The sequence below is a fragment of the Agelaius phoeniceus genome, chromosome 1 (genome assembly GCF_051311805.1).
Source record: "Agelaius phoeniceus isolate bAgePho1 chromosome 1, bAgePho1.hap1, whole genome shotgun sequence".
In the NCBI taxonomy this organism is placed as follows: Eukaryota; Metazoa; Chordata; class Aves; order Passeriformes; family Icteridae; genus Agelaius; species Agelaius phoeniceus.
The window spans coordinates 1,514,188-1,537,088 of NC_135265.1; the positions used below are offsets into that span (position 1 = coordinate 1,514,188).

At 44.7% G+C, this 22,901-nt stretch overlaps 1 protein-coding gene across 3 annotated transcripts in view; it reads left to right on the forward strand.

The window, feature by feature from the left end:
- Nucleotides 1–12,785: 12,785 nt before the first annotated feature.
- ALS2CL (ALS2 C-terminal like) overlaps nucleotides 12,786–22,901 on the forward strand; it is a 48,313-nt gene continuing 38,197 nt past the window's right edge. Inside the window, exons 1-6 of one of the 3 annotated variants that reach the window (XM_077182983.1) lie at nucleotides 12,786–14,022; nucleotides 16,241–16,358; nucleotides 17,251–17,443; nucleotides 18,359–18,424; nucleotides 19,307–19,472; nucleotides 21,098–21,226. In XM_077182983.1, coding sequence (XP_077039098.1) covers nucleotides 13,903–14,022; nucleotides 16,241–16,358; nucleotides 17,251–17,443; nucleotides 18,359–18,424; nucleotides 19,307–19,472; nucleotides 21,098–21,226 — 792 coding nt within the window. In that variant the 5' untranslated portion in view covers nucleotides 12,786–13,902. The remainder of the gene's footprint in view (nucleotides 14,023–16,240; nucleotides 16,359–17,250; nucleotides 17,444–18,358; nucleotides 18,425–19,306; nucleotides 19,473–21,097; nucleotides 21,227–22,901) is intronic. The other 2 variants (XM_077183080.1, XM_077183030.1) reach the window with 2 other exon arrangements.

The window sequence follows — 22,901 nt, forward strand, 5'->3', positions numbered from 1 at the left end:
CCTATTTTTCCCCTATTTTCCCACATTTTTTCCCAGTTTTTTTTTCAGTTTTTTCCCTTTTTTTTCCCCAGTTTTTTTTTCAAGTTTTTTCCCCTATTTTTCCCCGATTTTTTTCCCCAGGTTCTTTTTTTTCCAGGTTTTTTTCCCTTTTTTTTCCCCAGGTTTTTTTTTTCAAATTTTTTTCCACCTATTTTTCCCCCCATTTTTTCCCAGGTTATTTTTTTCAGTTTTTTTCTCCTTTTTTTTCCCAGGTTTTTTTTTTTGAAGTTTTTTCCCCTATTTTCCCACATTTTTTCCCAGGGTTTTTTTTCATTTTTTTTCCCCTTTTTTTCCCTATTTTTTTGTTTTTTTCTCCTATTTCCCCCCATTTTTTCCTAGGTTTTTTTTTCAGTTTTTTTTTCCCTTTTTTTTTTCCCAGTTTTTTTTTTCAAATTTTTTCCCCTATTTTCCCCCATTTTTTTCCCAGTCTTTTTTTTCATTTTTTCCTTTTTTTTTCCCAGTTTCTTTTTTTCAAGTTTTTTCCCCTATTTTTCCCCCATTTTTTTTCCCAGGTTCTTTTTTTCCCAGTTTTTTTTTTCAAATTTTTTCTCCTATTTTCCCCCATTTTTTCCCGTTTTCTTTTTTTCATTTTTTTTCCTTTTTTTTCACCAGTTTTGTTTTTCAAATTTTTTCCCCTATTTCCGCCCATTTTTTCCCCAGGTTGTTTTTTTTTTTTTTCTTTTTTTTTCCTCTTTTTTTCCCATTTTTTTTTTTTTCAATTTTTTTCCCCTATTTTTCCCCCTTTTTTTCCCAGTTTTTTTTTCATTTTTTCCCCCTTTTTTCCCTTTTTTTTTTTCAAGTTTTTTTCCCTTTTTTTTCCCAGTTTTTTTTTCAATTTTTTTCCCCTATTTCCCCCCCTTTTTTTCCCAGTTGTTTTTTTTTATTTTTTTTTCCTTTTTTTTCCCAGTTTTTTTTTCAAGATTTTTCCCCTATTTTCCCACATTTTTTCCCAGTCTTTTTTTTTCATTTTTTTCCTTTTTTTTCCCATTTTTTTTTTTTCAAATTTTTTCCCCTATTTTTCCCCCATTTTTTCCCAGTGGTTTTTTTTTCAGTTTTTTTCCCCCATTTTTTTCTCAGTTTTTTTTTCAGTTTTTTTTCCCTTTTTTTTTCCCAGGTTTTTTTTTCAAGTTTTTTCCCCTATTTTTCCCCCATTTTTTCCCAGGTTTTTTTTAGCTTTTTCCCCCTTTTTTTCCCAGTTTTTTTTTCATTTTTTTTCCCAGTTTTTTTTTTCATTTTTTTCCCCTATTTTTCCACCATTTTTTTCCCAGTTTTTTTTTTTCAGTTTTTCCCCCCTTTTTTTCCCCAGTTTTTTTTTTCTTTTTTTTTTCCCAGTTTTTTTTTTTCAAGTTTTTTCCCCTATTTTCCCACATTTTTTTCCCAGTCTTTTTTTTCATTTTTCCCCCATTTTTTCCCCAGCTTTTTTTTCAGTTTTTTCCCCTTTTTCCCCCCATTTTTTCAAGTTTTTTTCCCTTTTTTTTCCCAGTTTTTTTTTTCATTTTTTCCCCTATTTCCCCCCATTTTTCCCAGTTTTTGGGGTTTTTTTTCAGTTTTTTCCCCAAGCCCTGTTGCTTTTGGGTGTGAAATTCTTGATTTTTTTTTTCCTTAAAAAACCCCAAAAACCCCAAATCCCTGGGATTGAGGCCAAGCTGGAAGTTTGGAATTCCGGGATTTCAGGGATGCATTCCTGCCCCTGAATTTTGCGGAATTCCTGAATTTTTGGGGGTTTAAAGCTCCTGTGGGATCCCATGGGATATTCCAGGGACATTCCAGCTTTTCTGGGAATTCCATCCCAAAATCCCACAAAACCTTCCTTGATTTCAGAATTCCCGGGATTTGGGGCTTTCAGGCGGTACAAAAAGGATCCGGGTGCATCCCAACATTTTTAGGGAATCCCACAGAATTCCGGGATCAAACCATTCCCAGAATTCCAGCAGCTCCAAGGTTTAATCACGGAACATTCCAGGAATTCAGAATCTTCGGATTTGGGGGAATTTTCCCGGGGAAACCTTTGGGAATTGGGGATGCGGGAAGAGCCACGCGGCGGCAGCAGCGAGACAGGGAATTCCCGCTTCCCGAATTTCCTCTGGAATTCCAGGCTGGGGCTCCCAAGATTTTAAGGAATTCTTCCCCGAGCTGCTTTTCCAGCAAATTTCTTTTTTTTTGGAATGAGGCTCCTGCATCCAAGATTTTCCTCATCCCTCTCCCGCTCTCTCCTCCTTTATTTTCCCGCATTTTCCAAATTTCCCGGTTTTCCCAAAAATCGGGATAAAACTCCGGGGGATCTTGAGGATTTCCCAGGATTTTGGGGTTTGGTTAAAAAATTCCCTCTGGAAGCAAAAGGGATCAAATGCGGGGAAATCCTGAATTTCCAGAGGTTTGGGAATTCTGGGCCTGGCCAATCCCTGGGGAGCTGGAATTCCCAAATCCACAGCAAAGTGGAATTCCAGGAGTTCTCCCTTTGGAAAACACCGTGGGAATTTGGGATGTGGATGAGAAGATTTTTTTGGGAATTCATTCCAAGTGCTGGAATGTCAAATGTGGGAATTCTGGGATGGGAATTCCAGGTCATTCCCGGTGTCTCATCCATGAGTTGGGAATTTCAGCTCCTTCCTTTTATTCCCAGGGGTTTGGGAATTCTGGGAAACTCCAGGATCTGGTTCAGGGGATTTTTTGGGAATGCATCCTATGGGCTTGGAATATCAATGGGAATTCTGGGATGGGAATTCCAGCTCCTTTTATTCCCGGAGCTTTGGGAATGGAAATTCCCGGGATGTGGATGAGAGAATTTTCTGGGAATTCACTCCAGGTGCTGGGAGTTTAAACTCTGGGAATTCTGGGATGAGAATTCCAGGTCATTCCTGCCCATGATTTGGGAATTCCAGCTCCTTCCTTTTATTCCCAGGACTCTGGGGATGGAATTTTACCCTTTTGGAAGAGGTTATGGAAATCCCGGGATGTGGTTCAGGGAATTTTCTGGGAATGAATCCCATGGGCTCGGAATATCGAATCTGGGAATTCTGGGATGGGAATTCCAGGTCATTCCTGGTGGCTCATCCATGAGTTGGGAATTTCAGCTCCTTCCTTTTATTCCCAGGGGTTTGGGAATTCTGGGAAACTCTGTGGAAATCTGGGATCTGGTTTGGGGGATTTTTTGGGAATGCATCCTATGGGCTTGGAATATCAATGGGAATTCTGGGATGGGAATTCCAGCTCCTTGCTTTATTCCTGGAGCTTTGGGAATGGAAATTCCCGGGATGTGGATGAGAGAATTTTCTGGGAATCCATTCCAGGTGCTGGGAGTTTAAACTCTGGGAATTCTGGGATGGGAATTCCAACTTCAATCCTTTCATTCCCAGGACTCTGGGGATGGAATTTTATCCTTCGGGAAGAGGTTATGGAAATCCCGGGATGTGCTTCAGGGAATTTTCTGGGAATGAATCCCATGGGCTCGGAATATCGAATCTGGGAATTCTGGGATGGGAATTCCGGGTCATTCCTGGTGTCTCATCCATCAGTTGGGAATTTCAGCTCCTTCCTTTTATTCCCAGGGGTTTGGGAATTCTGGGAAACTCTGTGGAAATCTGGGATCTGGTTCAGGGAATTTTTTGGGAATGCATCCTATGGGCTTGGAATATCAATGGGAATTCTGGGATGGGAATTCCAGCTCCTTCCTTTTATTCCCAGGGGTTTGGGGGATGGAATTTTATCCTTCGGGAAGAGGTTATGGAAATCTGGGATCTGGTTCAGGGAATTTCTGGGAATCCATTCCAGGTGCTTGGAATATCAAATCTGAGAATTCTGGGATGGGAATTCCAACTTCCATCCTTTTATTCCCAGAGGTCTGGAAATGGAAGTTGGAATTTTTCTGGGAATCCATTCCAGGATTCTGGAATATCAACTCTGGGAAGTCTGGGATGGGAATTCCAGGTCATTCCTTTTATTCCCAGAGGTTAATAATAATAATAATAATAATAATAATAATAATAATAATAATAATAATAATAATAATAATAATATTTTATATATAATAATATATAATAATAATATTTTCAATTTTATCATATTTCAATTTTAGTTATTTATATTTATTTTATTTTTTAAAAACTATTTTTTTTCATAGATTTTAATTTTTTTAAATTATTTTACACTTTTTCTTATTCTTAATTATTCAGTTTTCATTTTTTCCTCTATTTTTATTTTAATTTATCTTAAGCTTTATTTTTATTTTCATTTGCAAATTTTTAAAATTTCTAACGTATTTAATATTTTTTGTTTAATTTTTCTTTTTTAATTTATTCAATTTTTATTTTGTTTTATCTGTTCTTATTTAATTTTTATTACATTTTTCTATATTTTTATTTTAATTTATTTTATCTTAAACTTTATTTTTAAATTTTTAATTCTTTAATTTTTTTACTTTTATTTTTGTTCATTTAATTCTTGCTTTATTTTTTATTAACTTTTACTCAATTTTATTTCATTTCCATTTCATTTCATTGTTGTTTTTCTTTCTATGTCATTATTTTAACTTTTATTTATCCTTATTTGGATATTTAAATTTTATTTTACTTTTAATTCCATTTTTAATTGATTTGATTCTATTTTTGATTTCAACAATGAGGCAAAAAACAAAATAATTTTTTTACTTTTAATTAGATTTCATTTTAGTTTTAAACTTTTATTTTAATTTTACTTTAAATTATTTTATTAAATTTTGTTGTATTTAATGTAAAATTTTTCTTTATTTTAATTTATTTTATTTTATTATTTATTTTTATTAAATACGGGGAAAATCCGGGAAAATCCAGGAATTTTGGGAATTCGGGAAATCTTTGGGAATTTGGTGCCGTTTCCCTTTAAATCCTCCCCGGGCCCTTCCCGGCTCGGGTTGCAGCCGATGGAATTTTCCAGGCCGAGGTTTCCATGGAGACCGGGAATGTTGCAAGAATTCCAAGAATTTCGCGTCCTTCCCTTTGGAATTGGGGCTGGAAAGGAGCCGGAGCCCAATCCCCGTTCCCATGAATCCGGATCCCGGCTGATCCCGAGGTAAAAGGGAATTTTTGGCTCCCGGAGATGCCTCTGGAATTGTTCCTGTGGGATTTTGTGGGGATCCAGGGGTTCCAGCTCGGGAATTTTGGGATTTGGGAATGTCTGTGCCGATGTTCTGGAGCGTTAGGAAGGGATCCGAAGGTGCAAGGGAAGATGGGGAGCTGGGAATTTGGGAAAATGCTGATCCATGGGAATTGTGCCTCATTTCCTACAAATATTCCCAGATCCTGGACATGGATGGAACACTGGGAATGGGATAAATATTCCCAAATCCATGAGTGGGATTGAACATTGGGAATGGGATGAATATTCCCAAATCCTTGAGATGGATGGAACATTGGGAATGGGATGAATATTCCCAAATCCCTGAGATGGATGGAACATTGGGAATGGGATAAATATTCCCAAATCCCTGACAGGGATGGAACATTGGGAATGGGATGAATATTCCCAAATCCTGGACACGGATAGAGCATTGGGAATGGGATGAATATTCCCAAATCCCTGACAGGGATGGAACGTCAGGAATGGGATAGATATTCCCAAATCCCAGAGTTGGATGGAACACTGGAAATGGGATAAATATTCCCAAATCCCAGAGTTGGATGGAACATTGGGAATGGGATGAATATTCCCAAATCCATGAGTGGGATTGAACATTGGGAATGGGATGAATATTCCCAAATCCTGGACACGGATGGAGCATTGGGAATGGGATGAATATTCCCAAATCCTTAAGATGGATGGAACATCAGGAATGGGATAAATATTCCCAAATAGCCGGAGTAGGATGGAACACTGGAAATGGGATGAATATTCCCAAATCCCTGAGATGGATAGAGCATTGGGAATGGGATAAATATTCCCAAATCCCTGACAGGGATGGAACATTGGGAATGGGATGAATATTCCCAAATCCATGAGTGGGATTGAACATTGGGAATGGGATAAATATTCCCAAATCCCTGACAGGGATTGAACATTGGGAATGGGATAAATATTCCCAAATCCCTGAGATGGATGGAACATTGGGAATGGGATGAATATTCCCAAATCCCTGCTGGATCCCTGCTGGTTCCTATGGAATGTTTGGAATGGGATAGAACAGTGGGATAAATATTCCCAAAATTTCTGAGTCGGATGGAAAGTTGGGATAAGGAGATAAATGTTCCCAAATCCCTGCCGGTCCCGATGGAATGTTGGGAACAGGATGTAACAGTGGGATATACATCCCAATAGTGGGATAAATATTCCCAAAATGCCTACATTGGAAGGAATGTTGGGAACGGGATATAATGAAGGGATAAATATTCCCAGATCCTTGCCGGTTCCTATGGAATGTTGGGAATGGGATGCACCAGTGGGATAATTATTCCCCAAACCCCTAAATCGGATGGAACATCGGGAACGGAACAGAACAGTGGGATAAATATTCCCCAAATCCCTGAGTTGGATGGAATGTTGGGAATGTGGATCACTATGGATGTCCCTCACCTTTGGAGGTGGCCTCCAGGCCAGTGGGACAGGGCCAGGCTGTCCCCATGGAGCTGGGAAAGGCTGGATAGGGATGGGAAAGGTTGGGAAAGGTTGGATAGGGATGGGAAAGGTTGGGAAAGGTTGGATAGGGATGGGAAAGGCTGGATAGGGATGGGAAAGGTTGGGAAAGGTTGGATAGGGATGGGAAAGGCTGGATAGGGATGGGAAAGGCTGGATAGGGATGGGAAAGGTTGGGAAAGGTTGGATAGGGATGGGAAAGGCAGGATAGGGATGGGAAAGGCTGGATAGGGATGGGAAAGGTTGGGAAAGGTTGGATAGGGATGGAAAGGTTGGGAAAGGTTGGATAGGGATGGAAAGGTTGGGAAAGGTTGGAGGTGGATGGGAAAGGTTGGGAAAGGGTTTGGAAATGTTGGAGGTAGATGGGAAAAGTGGGAGATGGATGGGAAGGTTTGGAAGGCTTGGATAGGGATGGGAAGGGTCACTCCAAGGCCACCAACTCGTGTGTGGCCACAGGAAAAAAGTCTTGGAATGTTTGGCATGGAAGGGACCTCCAAAGGTTCTCCAGAGCAACCAATTCCGAAACTTTGTCTCTCCTGTCTCCACTCCATATCCAAAGGTTGGAGCTGAGTGGGAAAGGTTGGATAGGGATGGGAAGGTTTGGAAGGCTTGGATATGGGTGGGAAGGTCACTCCAAGGCCACCAGCTCGTGTGTGGCCACAGGAAAAAAGTCCTGGAATGTTTGGCATGGAAGGGACCTCTGGAGTTTGTCCAGAGCAACCAATTCCGAGATTTTGTCTCTCCTGCCCAGCTCCGGGTGCTGATGGAGCCCAAGGAATGTTTGGATGGTGATCCCGGAAATCTTTTGGGATGTCCTGGGCTGGAGCAGGAGCTGGATGATCCCGGATCCCGTTTTTTGTGGATCATTATGGATGTCCCTCACCTTTGGAGGTGGCCTCCAGGCCCGTGGGACAGGGCCAGGCTGTCCCCATGGAGCTGGGAAAGGCTGGATAGGGATGGGAAGGTTGGGAAAGGCTGGATTGGGTTTGGAAAGGTTGGGAAAGGCTGGATAGGGGTGGGAAAGGCTGGATTGGGTTTGGAAAGGTTGGGAAAGGCTGGATAGGGATGGGAAAGGCTGGATAGGGATGGGAAAGGTTGGATAGGGATGGGAAGGTTGGGAAAGGTTGGATAGGGATGGGAAAGGCTGGGAAGGGTTTGGAAATGTTGGAGGTAGATGGGAAAAGTGGGAGATGGATGGGAAGGTTTGGAAGGGTTGGATAGGGATGAAAAGGTCACTCCAAGGCCACCAACTCTTGTGGCCACAGGAAAAAACTCCTGGAATGTTTGGCATGGAAGGGACCTCCAAAGGTTCTCCAGAGCAACCAATTCTGAAACTTCATCTCTCCTGTCTCCACTCCATATCCAAAGGTTGGAGGTGGATGGGAAAGGTTGGATAAGGATGGAAAAGTTGGGAAAGGCTGGATGTGGATGGGAAGGTCACTCCAAGGCCACCAAGTCTTGGTAGGTAAAAAGGAAAAAAAGTCTTGGAATGTTTGGCATGAAAAGGACCCAAAGGTTCTCCAGAGCAACCAATTCCAAGACTTCCTCTCCTGTCTCTCCTCCATATCCAAAGGCTGGAGCTGGATGGGAAAGGTTGGATAGGGATGGGAAGGTTTGGAAGGGTTGGATAGGGATGGGAAGGTCACTCCAAGGCCACCAACTCTGGCGGCCACAGGAAAAAACTCCTGGAATGTTTGGGATGGAAGGGACCCAAAGGTTCTCCAGAGCAACCAATTCCAAAACTTTGTCTCTCCTGTCTCTCCTCCATATCCAAAGGCTGGAGCTGAGTGGGAAAGGTTGGATAGGGATGGGAAGGTTGGGAAGGGTTGGGAAAGGTTCTGAAGGGTTGGATGTGGATGGAAAGGGTTGGAGATGGATGGGAAGGTTGGGAAAGGTTCTGAATGGCTGGAGGTGAATGGAGAGGTTGGATGTGGATGGAAAGGGTTGGATGTGGATGGAAAGGGTTGGATGTGGATGGAAAGGGTTGGATGTGGATGGAAAGGTTGGATGTGGATGGAAAAAGGTTGGATGTGGATGGAGAGGTTGGAAAGGGTTGGAGATGGATGGGAAGGTTGGGAAAGGTTTGAACGGTTGGAGATGGATGGAGAGGTTGGATGTGGATGGAAAGGTTGGATAGGGATGGAAAGGTTGGAAAGGGATGGGAAGGTTGGATGTGGATGGAAAGGTTGGATGTGGATGGGAAGGTTGGATAGGGATGGGAAGGTTGGAAAGGGTTGGATGTGGATGGAGAGGTTGGATGTGGATGGAAAGGTTGGATAGGGATGGAAAGGTTGGATGTGGATGGGAAGGTTGGATAGGGATGGAAAGGTTGGATGTGGATGGAAAGGTTGGATGTGGATGGAGAGGTTGGATAGGGATGGAAAAAGGTTGGATGTGGATGGAGAGGTTGGAAGGGGTTGGATGTGGATGGAGAGGTTGGATGTGGATGGGAAGGTTGGATAGGGATGGGAAGGTTGGATAGGGATGGAAAGGTTGGATAGGGATGGAAAGGTTGGATAGGGATGGGAAGGTTGGATAGGGATGGGAAGGTTGGATGTGGATGGAGAGGTTGGATAGGGATGGAAAGGTTGGATGTGGATGGAGAGGTTGGATGTGGATGGAGAGGTTGGATAGGGATGGAAAAAGGTTGGATAGGGATGGAAAGGTTGGATAGGGATGGAAAGGTTGGATGTGGATGGAGAGGTTGGATAGGGATGGGAAGGTTGGATGTGAATGGAAAGGGTTGGATGTGGATGGGAAGGTTGGATAGGGATGGAAAGGTTGGATAGGGATGGAAAGGTTGGATGTGGATGGAAAGGTTGGATAGGGATGGGAAGGTTGGATGTGGATGGGAAGGTTGGATAGGGATGGGAAGGTTGGATAGGGATGGGAAGGTTGGATGTGGATGGAAAGGTTGGATGTGGATGGAAAGGTTGGATGTGGATGGAAAGGTTGGATAGGGATGGGAAGGTTGGAAAGGGTTGGATGTGGATGGAGAGGTTGGATGTGGATGGAAAAAGGTTGGATAGGGATGGAAAGGTCACTCCAAGGCCACCAACCCCTGAGGCCACAGGAAAATCCATCCCAGTGGTGACGGAACCCAAGGAATGTTTGGACAACGCCCTTGGAAAAGCTGGAACGGGACGAATCCAGCCTGGAACCCTCCGAAGGAAGGGACAAACCCTTGGTCCCGATCCAAGGGCTGAGAATTCCCTGGGAATAAAATATTCCCAGGACCTGACGGTCGAGCCAGACCGGTTCTGGAACCTCCTGGAGAAATTCCAGCGGCAGCCAGGTGGGGGAACAGCCCCGGGAATTCCCATGGAATTCCAGCCTCTCCCGGCCCATCCCATCCCATCCCACTCTTCCCTAAATCCTCCTGCTCATCCCAACTGGATTTTCCTGAAAGGGAATTTTCTGGAGTTAACCCTGGAATTCTGTCCTGGTTTCCAACAGCTCCACAAAGCAAATTCCCACTGCTGATCCTGGTTTTTTTTTTCCTCAGGATTTGTTTTCCAATCCCTCCCTCGCCCTTTAGGGAAAGGTTTGCGTTGTCGCGGTGAAAAAAAGCGGGATTGGGTTTTGGGATCGCAGCTCCACATCCCCCGTTTTCCAGGAATGTGAAAATCCTGGAATTCTGGACTTGCAAGGCAAAAAAATTGGGAATTTTGGGGTTGGATTTAGGATTTCTTTAGGAGGAGGGGAAATGGTTCCTGGAGCTGAGGTGTCTGGGGTCTCCTTGAAAGGGTTTGGGAATTTTGGGGTTGGATTTGGGAATTTTTAGGAGGAGGAGAAGGTAAGAGTTAAAGGTGTCTGAGCGGGAGCAGAGAACTCTGGGATCTCCTGAGGGGTGGATTTGTGGGTTTGGGGTTGGATTCAGGGATTTTAGGAGGAGCAGAAGGAGTTCCTGGGGCTGAGGTGCCTGGGATCTCCTGAGGAATGGATTTGAGTGTTTTAGGATTGGATTTAGGATTTTTTAGGAAGAAGGGAAATGGTTCAAGGTGGCTGAGGCGCACAGAGAACTTTGGGATCTCCTGAGGGATGGATTTGGGAATTTTGGAGTCGGATTTAGGGTTTTTAGGGAAATGGAAGGAGTTAAAGGTGGCTGAGGTGTTTGGGGTCTCCTTAAAAGGGTTTGGGAGTTTTGGGGTTGGATTTGGGATTTTTTAGGAGGAGGAGAAGGAGTAAAGAGTGGCTGAGGTGCAGCAGGGAACTCCGGGAGCTCCTCAGGGATGGATTTGGGGGTTTGGGGTTGGATTCAGGGATTTTAGGAGGAGGGGAAAGAGTTAAAGATGGCTGAGGTGTCCGGGATCTCCTGAGAGACAAATTTGGGGGTTTTGGGGTCGGATTTAGGATTTTTAGGAGGGAGGGTAAGAGTTAAAGGTGGCCGAGCGGGAGCAGAGAACTCTGGGATCTCCTGAGGGGTGGATTTGGGGTTTGGGGTTGGATTCAGGGATTTTAGGAGGAGCGGAAGGAGTTCCTGGGGCTGAGGTGCCTGGGATCTCCTGAGGAATGGATTTGGGACTTTTAGGGCTGGATTTAGGATTTTTTAGGAAGAAGGGAAGGAGTTAAAGGTGGCTGAGGTGTCTGGGGTCTTCCTAAAAGGTTTTAGGAATTTTGGGGTTGGGTTTGAGGTTTTTCAGGAGGAGGAGAAAGAGTTAAAGGGGGGGCAGAGAACTCTGGGAGCTCCCGAGAGAAGGATTTGGGAGCTTGGGGTTGTTTTAGGATTTTTTAGGAGGAAGGGAAATGGTTAAAGGTGGCTGAGGTGCACAGGGAACTTTGGGATCTCCCGAGGGATGGATTTGGGAATTTTGGAGTCGGATTTAGGATTTTTAGGGAAACGGAAGGAGTTAAAGGTGGCTGAGGTGTCTGGGGTCTCCTTAAAAGGGTTTGGGAGTTTTGGGGTTGGATTTGGGATTTTTTAGGAGGAGGAGAAGGAGTGAAGAGCGGCTGAGGTGCAGCAGGGAACTCCGGGAGCTCCTCAGGGATGGATTTGTGGGTTTGGGGTTGGATTCAGGGATTTTAGGAGGAGGGGAAAGAGTTAAAAATGGCTGAGGTGTCCGGGATCTCCTGAGAGACAAATTTGGGGGTTTTGGAGTCGGATTTAGGATTTTTAGGAGGGAGGGTAAGAGTTAAAGGTGGCCGAGCGGGAGCAGAGAACTCTGGGATCTCCTGAGGGGTGGATTTGGGGTTTGGGGTTGGATTTAAGGATTTTAGGAGGAGCGGAAGGAGTTCCTGGGGCTGAGGTGCCTGGGATCTCCTGACCGATGGATTTGGGACTTTTAGGGCTGGATTTAGGATTTTTCAGGAAGAAAGAAAGGAGTTCAAGGTGGCTGAGGCACACAGAGAACTTTGGGATCTCCTGAGGGGTGGATTTGGGGTTTGGGGTTGGATTCAGGGATTTTAGGAGGAGCAGAAGGAGTTCCTGGGGCTGAGGTGCCTGGGATCTCCTGAGGAATGGATTTGGGTGTTTTAGGATTGGATTTAGGATTTTTCAGGAAGAAGGGAAGGAGTTCAAGGTGGCTGAGGCGCACAGAGAACTTTGGGATCTCCCGAGGGATGGATTTGGGAATTTTGGAGTCGGATTTAGGGTTTTTAGGGAAATGGAAGGAGTTAAAGGTGGCTGAGGTGTTTGGGGTCTCCTTAAAAGGGTTTGGGAATTTTGGAGTCGGATTTAGGGATTTTAGGAGGAAGGGAAATGGTTAAAGGTGGCTGAGGCGCACAGAGAACTCTGGGATCTCCTGACCCAGGGATTTGTGGGTTTGGGGTCGGTTTTAGGATTTTTTTAGGAGGTGAGGAAAGAGTTCCTGGGGTTGAAGTGTGTGGGATCTCCTGAGGGATGGATTTGGGAATTTTAGGGTCGGATTTAGGATTTTTTAGGAGGAAGGGAAATGGTTCAAGGTGGCTGAGGTGTCTGGGAACTCCTGAAGGACTTGGGAATTTTTGGGGTCGGATTTAGGATTTTTGGGAGAAAGTGTTAAAGGTTAAGGCACAGCAGAGAACTCTGGGAGCTCCTGAGAGCAGGATTCGAGTTTGGGGCTGGTTTTAGGGTTTTTTTAGGAGGCGGGGAAACGATCCCTGGGACTGAAGTGTCTGGGATCTCCCGAGAAGGTTTTAGGGATTTTGGGGCGGGGTTTGGGGTTTTAAGGAGAAGGGGAAATGGTTAAAGGTGGCTGAGGTGCCCGGGATCTCCTGAGCGATGGATTCGGAAATTTTGGGGTTGGATTTAGGATTTTTAGGAGGACGGAAAATAATCCCTGGTGCGGCAAAGAACTCCGGGAGCCGCTGAGAAAAGGATTTGGGAATTCTGGGGTCGGGTTTAGGGTTTTTAGGAGGAGGGGAAAGAGTTAAAGGTGGCTGAGCTGCGCAGAGAACTCCGGAATCTCCTGCCGGATGGATTTGGGAATTTTGGGGTCGGGTTTAGGGTTTTTAAGAAGAGGCGAAAGAGTTAAAGGTGCTGAGGTGTGCGGGATGGATTTGGGATTTTTGGGGCTGGATTTAGGATTTTTTAGGAGGAAGGGAAATGGTTGGAGTTGGCTGAGCTACACTGAGAACTCCGGAATCTCCTCACCGACGGATTTGGGAATTTTGGGGTTTAGGATTTTAGGAGGAGGGGAAAGGGTTAAAAGTGGCTGAGGTGCCTGGGATCTCCTGACCGACGGATTTGGGATTTTTAGGGTTGGATTTAGGATTTTATTTATTTTTTTTTTTAGGAGGAAGGGAAAGAGTTAAAGCTCGGGGTGCAGCAGAGAACTCTGGGAGCTCCTGCCCGGGGGATTCGGGAACTTTTGGGGCTGTTTTTGGGGTTTTAATGCGGAAGGGATGCGCCGCCTGTGAATGGCAGGAAAAATCTCCTTTTCCAAGGAATCCCTGGAGTTCCCAGCAAATGGGAGCGAGCCCGGAAGGAGGAGGAAAAAAAAAATCCCAAATTTTTTTAATTTTTTGGGAGGGGGGAGAAGCGCTGTGGGAACAGAGCGAGGCTGAGAAACGAAACTTGCCCAAAACCCCTCCTGAGCCTTTTTTCCTTTCAGTTCCCGAAATTTCAACTTCCCGAAAGTTCAACTTCCCCGAAATCCGGGATGACAAAATCCGGCCTGACAAAATCCGGCCTGACAAAATCCGGGATTATTTAAATAAATAAATTAAAAAAAAAATAAAAGTCGGGGGGAAGAGGAGGAGCAGGAACTTTGGGGAGCCAAGATTTGGGATTTTGTAATCCCGGCTCCCGTGGGTGTTTGGGATTTGGGGCTCAGCCTCCAAATGTGGGAGGGAGATATGGGAGGGAAAAATTCCAGCCTCGGGAACAGCGAGAATTCCCGGATTTCTGCGCCTCCCGGAGATTTTCCCAGCCGGGAGTTTTCCTGCGCTGCCTCATTCCAGGTGGGTCACCCCAAAATCCAGCAAATTCTGGGATTTCCTGCTTGGTTTTGGGATCACTTTGGTTTAGTCCGGAGGAAACCTGAGAATGCTTCCCCCAGGTAGAACCGGGACCAAATTCCAAATCGCGGAGCGGATTTTCCCACAAAACCCCGCTTTTCCCTAAGGAATTCCAGGTCTTTTTAAGGGATTTCACTGCCGGCGAAACCGAAACCCCGAACTAAGCCCGGTCCTTGCTCCCGCCGCGGCTTTTCCAGGCGGGACTCCCCGATCCTGCTCCGCTCCTGCAGGGAGGGATTTTCCAGCCTCGCCTGGAATTCCAGGGCGGATGAAACAAAGCTGGAGAAGCCGCGGCGGTGCCAAGAGATCGAGGATTAAAGCCGGGTTGATAAACTCGGCTTAGCAGGTTCCTGTCCGGGGGGAGGTGATCCCAAAAAATCCCTTCCCAGAGCTCCAGAATTCCATGGAAAGCCGGGATCCAAGGCTCGGTTTTGGGTGCAAAGCGGCGCTTTGGAGGCTTTTTAAAAATAATAAAGAATTAAAGGCAGAGGAGGGGCTGGGTTTAAACTTTGGTTTATTTGGGGGCTGGGCTTAGTCTGTGGTTTAAACTGTGGTTTCGTTGGGGGCTGGGTTTAAACTTGGGTTTAAATTGGGGCTGGGTTTAAACTTGGGTTTATGTTGGGTTTAAACTTTGGTTTATTTTGGGGTTCAGTTTAAACTTTGGTTTAAATTTTGGGTTCATTTGAGGCTGGGTTTAAACTGTGGTTTAAATTGGGGCTGGGTTTAGACTTTGGTTTAGTTTGGGGCATGTTTTAAATTTGGGTATAATTTGGAGCTGGGTTTAAACTGGGTTTAAATTGGGTTTACGTAGGCCTGGCCTAAAGCTGAGGCTGTTTAGGGCAAACCCCTTTGGAATGTGCAACTGCTCCCTGCAGTGGCTTCAATCCCAAAGAGCAGGAAAATGGGAATTTTTGGGAATGTGGGTGGGATTATCCCAAAAAACCAGCCTGGAGTGCATTTTGGAGGCCAAAAAATCTGGGAATTCCAGAGGAATTCCAGAATAACAGGGAGGAACAGGGACTAAAGTTGGTAATTTGGGGATTCCTGATTCCAGAGTTGGATTTTTTTTGGGAATAGGAGCAAAACAAACCTAGGGAAGCCTCCCGGGTTTAGTTCTGCTTGCTAAAACCAGCTCTAGTTAATCCCGGCCTAGCTGGGCCACAGGCCTGACCTGTTTGGGAATGTTGACATTCCAAAGGTGTTGGAAAAGGCCTCATGCAAAGCACCCGGAATTCCCTTGGGAAAGGCTTTGGGCAGGAAAGCGCCGGGGGAATTTCTCAGGGAATTGTGGGAAATTCATCCAGGAATTGTAGGAATTCTTTCTGGGAATTGGGGGGACTTTCTTTGGGAATTGGGGGGAATTTTCTTTGGGAAAATAAAAATAATCCTGCTGGATATTCCATTAATTCCTGAAGGGATCGATTCCAGGTTTTTCTCAATATTTTGTGGCCCTGAGATCGATCGTTGGGAATTTGGGAAAAGAGGGAGAAGAATGGGAATGAGATGGGTGGGAAGAGATTTCTCCTCCATCCCATGGATTTCTGGGATTTTCCCCTCTGGAATGCATCAGGATAACCACAAGGAATTAATTCCAGGCTTTCCAGCATTGAGATCATTGGGAATTTGGGAATGGGTGGGATGGGGATGAGATTTCTCCTTCATCCCTTGATTTCCAGGATTTTCTCCTGGGAAAACCCCTCTGGAATTCATCAGGATTAACGCAAGGAATTTCAGGCTTTTCCCGATTATTGGGAATTTTGGCAAAGAGGGCTGGGAACGAGCAGGGCAGGAATGAGAGTGGTGGGAAGAGATTTCTCTTTCATCTTTTGGATTTCCGGGATTTTGTCCTGGAAAAACCCCTCTGGAATGGGAAAATCCCCATCAAGATTAACACAAGGGATTAATTCCAGGCTTTTCCGGCTCTGAGATCATCGGGAATCCGGGAAAATTTGGGAAAGTTCAGGAAAACTGGGCTGGGCTGTCTCCGGTTGGGCTGTTTGGTTTCAGTTTCTCTCCCAACTTTTCCTGAGGAATTTTGTGATCGGCCCCACCCCAGAGTGGGGCCAAGGGCAGGGAAGCTTTGCTGGAAATCCAAGGAAAAACCTTGGGGATAGAATCCAATGGATTTACAGGGATTTGATTCATTCCCGCTGTTTTCCAGGCCATGTCCACAGCTGGAATTTCAGGGATTCTGGGATTGTTGCTCCAGCTGGAGGAAAACTTCTCCTCCTGCCTGGCCCGGATCGACGCCCTCATCCTCAAACCCCTGCTCCAGGCAGGTAAATTCTGGGAATTTTTCTCTGGAATTCCCCCCTGGAATTGATCTGGGAAGGGATTTCTGGCTGGAATTCCTGTTAGGAAATGTTTTGTGGGAATGTTTTCCTTAAAATAGGGAACGGGGAACGAGGCCAGGGTGGTTTTTTGGGATCAATCCGTGTTTTCATCGGGATCAGCGTCCCCAATCCAGGGAAATTCATGGCCCTGATTTTCCTGGCTGGGGCTTTTCCAGGAATTCCTTTTGGGATGACTCCAAGGAAACTGGGAATGGTTCTTTGGGAAAAGGGGGGAATTTTCCCTCTGGGGCAGCGGGATCAGCGTGCAGAGAGTTTGGGATGGAGTTTGTCCCATTCCAGCAAAAACAGCTCCATGGCCTCCAAAAATTCCTGGAGTTTCCCCCATTCTTCCCATTTTTTTCCACTCTCTTTTTTCCCAAATTATTGGATTCCTTCCAGTCAAAACAGCTCCAAAAATTCCTGGAATTTCCCTTTTTTCAGATCTATGTTTTCCCATTTTTTCCCCCCCCTCTATATTCCCAAATTATTTATTTCTTCCAGGAAAAATGGCTGCATGGGCTCCAAAAATTCCTGGAATTATCCCAGTTTTTTCCATTTTTCCCATTTTTTTCCCTTTTATTTTCCCAAATTATTCAATTTATTCCAGCAAAACGGCTCCTTGGCCTCTGAAAATTCCTGGAATTTCCCCTGGTTTTCATTTTTCCCATATTTTCTTCTCTCTACATTCCCAAATTATTCAATTCATCCCTTCCAACCAAAACAGCTCTGAAAATTCCTGGAATTTCTCATTTCCCAGAATTTCTCAACCACAAAATTCCACAAAATCCCTTTGGAATTCCACTTTTCCCACAGGATTTTCCCAATTTTTCCCTCCCAGAGCCGCAGGATCCAAAGGAAAAGGAGAACTTCCAGCTCTTTGTGCTCCTCAATGATCGCTTCCAAACCCTCTGGAATTTCACGGAGGAGAATTCCCGGATCCTGAGGGGGAAATCCCAGCTGGAAAATTCCGGTTGTATCCAGGATTTTTACATCCTCTGGAAAGGAGAGATTTTCCTCAGTCTCTACATCCAGTGAGTGCTGGAATATTCGGGATTGGGTGGATCCCATTGGGAATATTGGGAAAAATTGGGATGAGAGCCCACAGAGAGAAAATATCCTTGGAAAATGGGTTGGGTTGGATTTTTCCAGGATTTTGTGGTTTTGGATTGGGATCAGAGATCCCAGCGGGAATGAAATTTTACGGAGAGCTGAAATTCCATAAAAATCTTCAATTTCGCATTTTTGCTTCTCCATGGAAGCGGCCAAAGCCTTCCCAGTTTGGGATTTCCCAGTTTGGGATTTCCCAGTTTGGGATTTCCCAGTTTGGGATTTCCCAGGTGGATGAGGTTTTGGATGATCCAGAGGAATTTTCCTGAGATTTTATTCCTGGTTTTTTTTTTGCAATTAAACCCAGGTTTAATGTGGGATTTGCTGGGAAAAAAGCGTAGGATGTACTGAGAATTTTTGCTACAGAAAATGCTGATCTTGGAAGAAAATCTTGGGAAATATGAGATGGAAAAAAAGAAAATTCCAAGTTTTACTTGGAAAAATAAAGTTCGGAGCCGGAGTGTGACAATTCCATTATTTCCATCCCAGAATTCCCAAATTTTCCCAATTTTCTTGGGAATTCTGTGGTGAAGAGTCTGTGAATGAACAGCTCGGAGCAGAAAATTCCTTTATGGAATTTCGTTCTGTAAAATCTGATGGAAGCGGATCCCAGGATTATCAGCACTTTTGCCTTATCCAAATCTGCCAAAAAATCCTGGAATTAAGATTGGGAAAGAATTCCAAGATCTGATCCAGCCTTTGATCCCAATCCAGCAAACGTCTGGGCCTGCATTTTTCCAGAGGTGCTTTTATGGGATTAAGGGAACTTCCCAAAAAGCTGGGATCCATAAATTCATCCTGAATTTCCCTCCCAAACTCCTCCTTGGAATTTTTTCCAGGTATTTCGTCACCTTCGCCAACTTTGTTGTGGTCCAGGGCTTCGAGCAGGCCGCCAGGAGCAAGAGGTCAGCGGGTGGAAAATCCTTGGGAATTTTGGGAATCCTTGGGATACAGGGACACCGGAGAATCTCAGAATTCCAGAATGGTCTGGAAAATTCCCAAAAAAAATCCTCTCATCCTGTCCTAGGCCAGCTCCCTCTGTGGTTGCTCCAAGCCCTTTCCAACCTTGGACAATTCCAGGATTGGATTTTCCTCTTCCCAACCACCCCCAGCTCCTTCTGGAGCTGGAAACTTGGGATTTGGGGAAAAGATGGAATTGGAGAGAGGAATTTGGCTGGGAATTCCCACTTAAGCCAGATTTTTATGGAAGCAGGGAATGAAAGCATGGATTTCTAAGGAGCCCATTCCCAATTTTTCCATGGCTCCCGCTATCCCAGGTTGCTCCAAGCCTCGTCCAATTCCAGGATTGGATTTTCATCTTTCCAACCATCCTGAGCCCCTTCTGCAGTTGGAAACTTGGGATTTAGGGATTTAGGGAAGGGGTGGGAATCTGGCAGGAAATTCCCGCTAATCCCAGATTTTTATGGAAGCAGGGAATGAAAGCATGGATTTCTAAGGAGCACATTCCCAATTTTTCCATGGCTCCTGTTATCCATGGATGGATTCCCTCTTTCCCAGTTCCCTCTTTCCAACCACCCCCAGCTCCTTCCAGAGCTGCAAATTTAGGATTTGGGGATTTAAGGAAGGGGTGGGAATCTGGCTGGGAATTCCCACTAATCCCAGATTTTTATGGAAGCAACAACTGCAAACCTGAATTTCTGAGGAGCACATTCCCAGATTTTTCACGGCTTTCTCCATCCTCACCCAACGCGGAAAGTCCGGAAAACAGAAGAGTGGGAATTCCAGGATAATTTAACGACCCTTTCCCATCATTCCCAATTTTCCAGCGACGCCTGGAAGCTGCACAAGGCGGTGCTGAAGGAATTCCTGCGGGATTTCACCTCGGAGAGCTCCCTGGGCCTGGCCCTGCACCTGGTGCTCCACAAACCCTTCCGGGAGCACATCCAGGGCTACCTGCAGCTCCTCTCACAGCTCCAGGAGCAGCTCCAGGAGGTGGGGATTCCCTGGAATGCTCAGGGGGATCTTCTTTATGGGTTTGGTGGGAAGAAATATTCCCTGAAATTCAACCTGGATCTCTCCTTCGCTAATTGTTCCTGAAAATCCAGCCTGGAATTTGGTTAGTCCAGGATGGACGCGTTGCTGAATATTCCCTAAAATCCAGCCTGGAACTCCTTTCCTAAATATTCCCTAAAGTCCAGCCTGGACCTTTTTTGATCCATGGTGGACACGTTGCTAAATATTCCCAAAAATCCAGCCTGGAACTCCTTTCCTAAATATTCCCAAAAATCCAGCCTGGAACTCCTTTCCTAAATATTCCCAAAAATCCAGCCTGGACCTTTTTTGATCCATGGTGGACATGTTGCTAAATATTCCCAAAAATCCAACCTGGGCATTGCTAAATATTCCCAAAAATCCAACCTGGACATTGCTAAATATTCCCAATATTTTGGGTTGCTAAAATACAACCTGGACCTTCTTTGCTAAATATTCCCCAAAATCCAGCCTGGACCTTTTTTGATCCAGGATGGACATGTTGCTAAATATTCCAAAAAATCCAACCTGGACATTGCTAAATATTCCCAATATTTTGGGTTGCTAAAATCCAACCTGGACCTTCTTTGCTAAATATTCCCCAAAATCCAGCCTGGAGCTCCTTTGCTAAATATTCCCTAAAATCCAGCCTGGACCTGTTTTGATGCAGGATGGATGTGTTGCTAAATATTCCCTAAAATCCAGCCTGGAACTCCTTTCCTAAATATTCCCAAAAATCCAGCCTGGACCTTTTTTGATCCAGAATGGACACGTTGCTAAATAGTCCCAAAAATCCAAGCTGGAATTCCTTTCCTAAATATTCCCCAAAACCAGCCTGCACCTTTTTTGATCCATGGTGGACATGTTGCTAAATATTCCCAAAAATCCAACCTAGACATTGCTAAATATTCCCAGAAATCCAACCTGGACATTGCTAAATATTCCCTAAAATCCAACCTGGACATTGCTAAATATTCCCAATATTTTGGGTTGCTCAAATACAACCTGGACCTTCTTTGCTAAATATTCCCAAAAATCCAGCCTGGAACTCTTTTCCTAAATATTCCCCAAAATCCAGCCTGGACCTTCTTTTCTAAATATTCCCAAAAATCCAGCCTGGACCTTTTTTGATCCATGGTGGACATGTTGCTAAATATTCCCAAAAATCCAAGCTGGAATTCCTTTCCTAAATATTCCCAAAAATCCAGCCTGGACCTTTTTTGATCCAGGATGGACACGTTGCTAAATATTCCCAAAAATCCAGCCTGGACCTTCTTTGCTAAATATTCCCCAAAATCCAGCGTGGAACTCCTTTGCTAAATATTCCCTAAAATCCAACCTGGGCTTCTTTTCTAAATCCACTCTGGACCTTCTTTGCTAAATATTCCCTAAAAATCCAGCCTGGATCTCCCTCATTCCAGGAAGGACACGATGCTAAATATTCCCAAAAATCCTGCCTGGACATTGCTAAATATGAAATAAATAAATATTTAATGTTTAAATGGATAAATATTCCCTAAAATCCAGCCTGGACCTCCCTTGACCCGAATTTGCAGCGTTCCTGGAGTTTTCCTGTCCTTTTCCAGGGCTCGGAGCGGGATGTGGTGGCCAGTGTGGCGCAGGAATTTGGGAAGCTGGAATCCTTCATCGGCCAGGTCCTGGATGAGGCCGTCTTCACCAAGGAGCTCTGGAAATCCCTGGGCTACAAATTCACCGTGAGTCCCGAGGGAATGGAACAGGGATCGGGAATTCCGTGTGCGCTGCAGGTTTGATAAGGATGAGGAGTTTGGTATGGATCGGGAATTTGATAAGGATGAGGAGTTTGGTATGGATCGGGAATTTGATAAGGATGAGGAGTTTGGTATGGATCGGGAATTTGATAAGGATGAGGAGTTTGGTATGGATTGGGAATTTGATAAGGATGAGGAGTTTGGTATGGATTGGGAATTTGATAAGGATGAGGAGTTTGGTATGGATTGGGAATTTGATAAGGATGAGGAGTTTGGTATGGATCGGGAATTTGATAAGGATGAGGAGTTTGGTATGGATCGGGAATTTGAAGTGGTCTGGGAATTTGATATGGATGAGGAATTAGATATGGATCGGGAATTGGATATGGATCAGGAATTGGATATGGATCAGGAATTTGATAAGGATGAGGAATTTGGTATGGATTGTGAATTAGATATGGATCGGGAATTAGATATGGATTGGGAATTTGATAAGGATCAGAAATTTGATAAGGATGAGGAATTTGGTATGGATCAGGAATTTGATAAGGATCAGGAATTTGATAAGGATGAGGAATTAGATATGTATTGGGAATTTAGTATAGATCAGGAATTGGAAGTGGATGGGGAATTTGATAAGGATGAGGAATTGGAAGTGGATGGGGAATTTGATAAGAATGAGGAATTTGATATGGATTGGGAATTTGGTATGAGTCAGGAATTAGATATGGATCAGGAATTTCAGGTGGATTGGGAATTCAGTATGGGTCGGGAATTTGATAAGGATGAGGAATTCGATATAAATCAGGAATTCGATAAGGATGAAGAATTCAAAGTGGATTGGGAATTTAATAGGGATCAGCAATTTTAATATGGATCTCAAATTTCATAAGGATGAGGAATTTGATATGGATTGGGAATTTGCGGTTGGAATTCAATAGAGCAGAGCTGGCTGGAAGAGCTGGAGGAGCTCCCTGGGGGTTCCAAAGCCGAGTTTGTGTCCCAGGTGTGTCAGTGTCACTGGAGCCCCGAGCCAGAGGGAATTTGGTGTGAATTGGGAATTTGATGTGGATCAGGAGTTTGATTTTGACTGGGAATTTGATACGGATGTGACGTGGATTTGATGTGGATCGAGGAGCTGAGGATTGAAGTTGGCAGCAGAGCTGGGTGGGAGAGCTGGAGAAACTCCCTGGGGGTTTTAACGCTGAGTTTTGTGTCCTGTGGTGTCACTGGAACCCTGAGTCAGAGGGAATTTGATAGGGATCGGGAATTTGATAGGGATCAGGAATTTCATATGGATTGGGAATTTGATATGGATCAGGAGTTTGATTTTGATTGAGAATTTGGTATGGATTAAGGATCTGTTGACGTAGCAGGGCTGGGTGGAAGAATTGGAGAAACTCCCTGGGGACTTTAGTGTTGAGTTTTGTGTCCAGTGGTGCCACTGAAACCCTGAGTCAGAGGGAGTTTAATGTGGATCAGGAATTTCATATGGATCAGGAATTTCATATGGATCGGGAATCTGAGGCTGGAATTCAACAGGGCAGAGCTGGGTGGAGGAGCTGGAGGAGCTCCCCGGGGTTTCAAAGCCGAGTTTGTGCCCCAAGTGTGTCACTGTCACTGGAGCCCCGAGCCAGCTGATCCCTGCAGGAACTCCTGC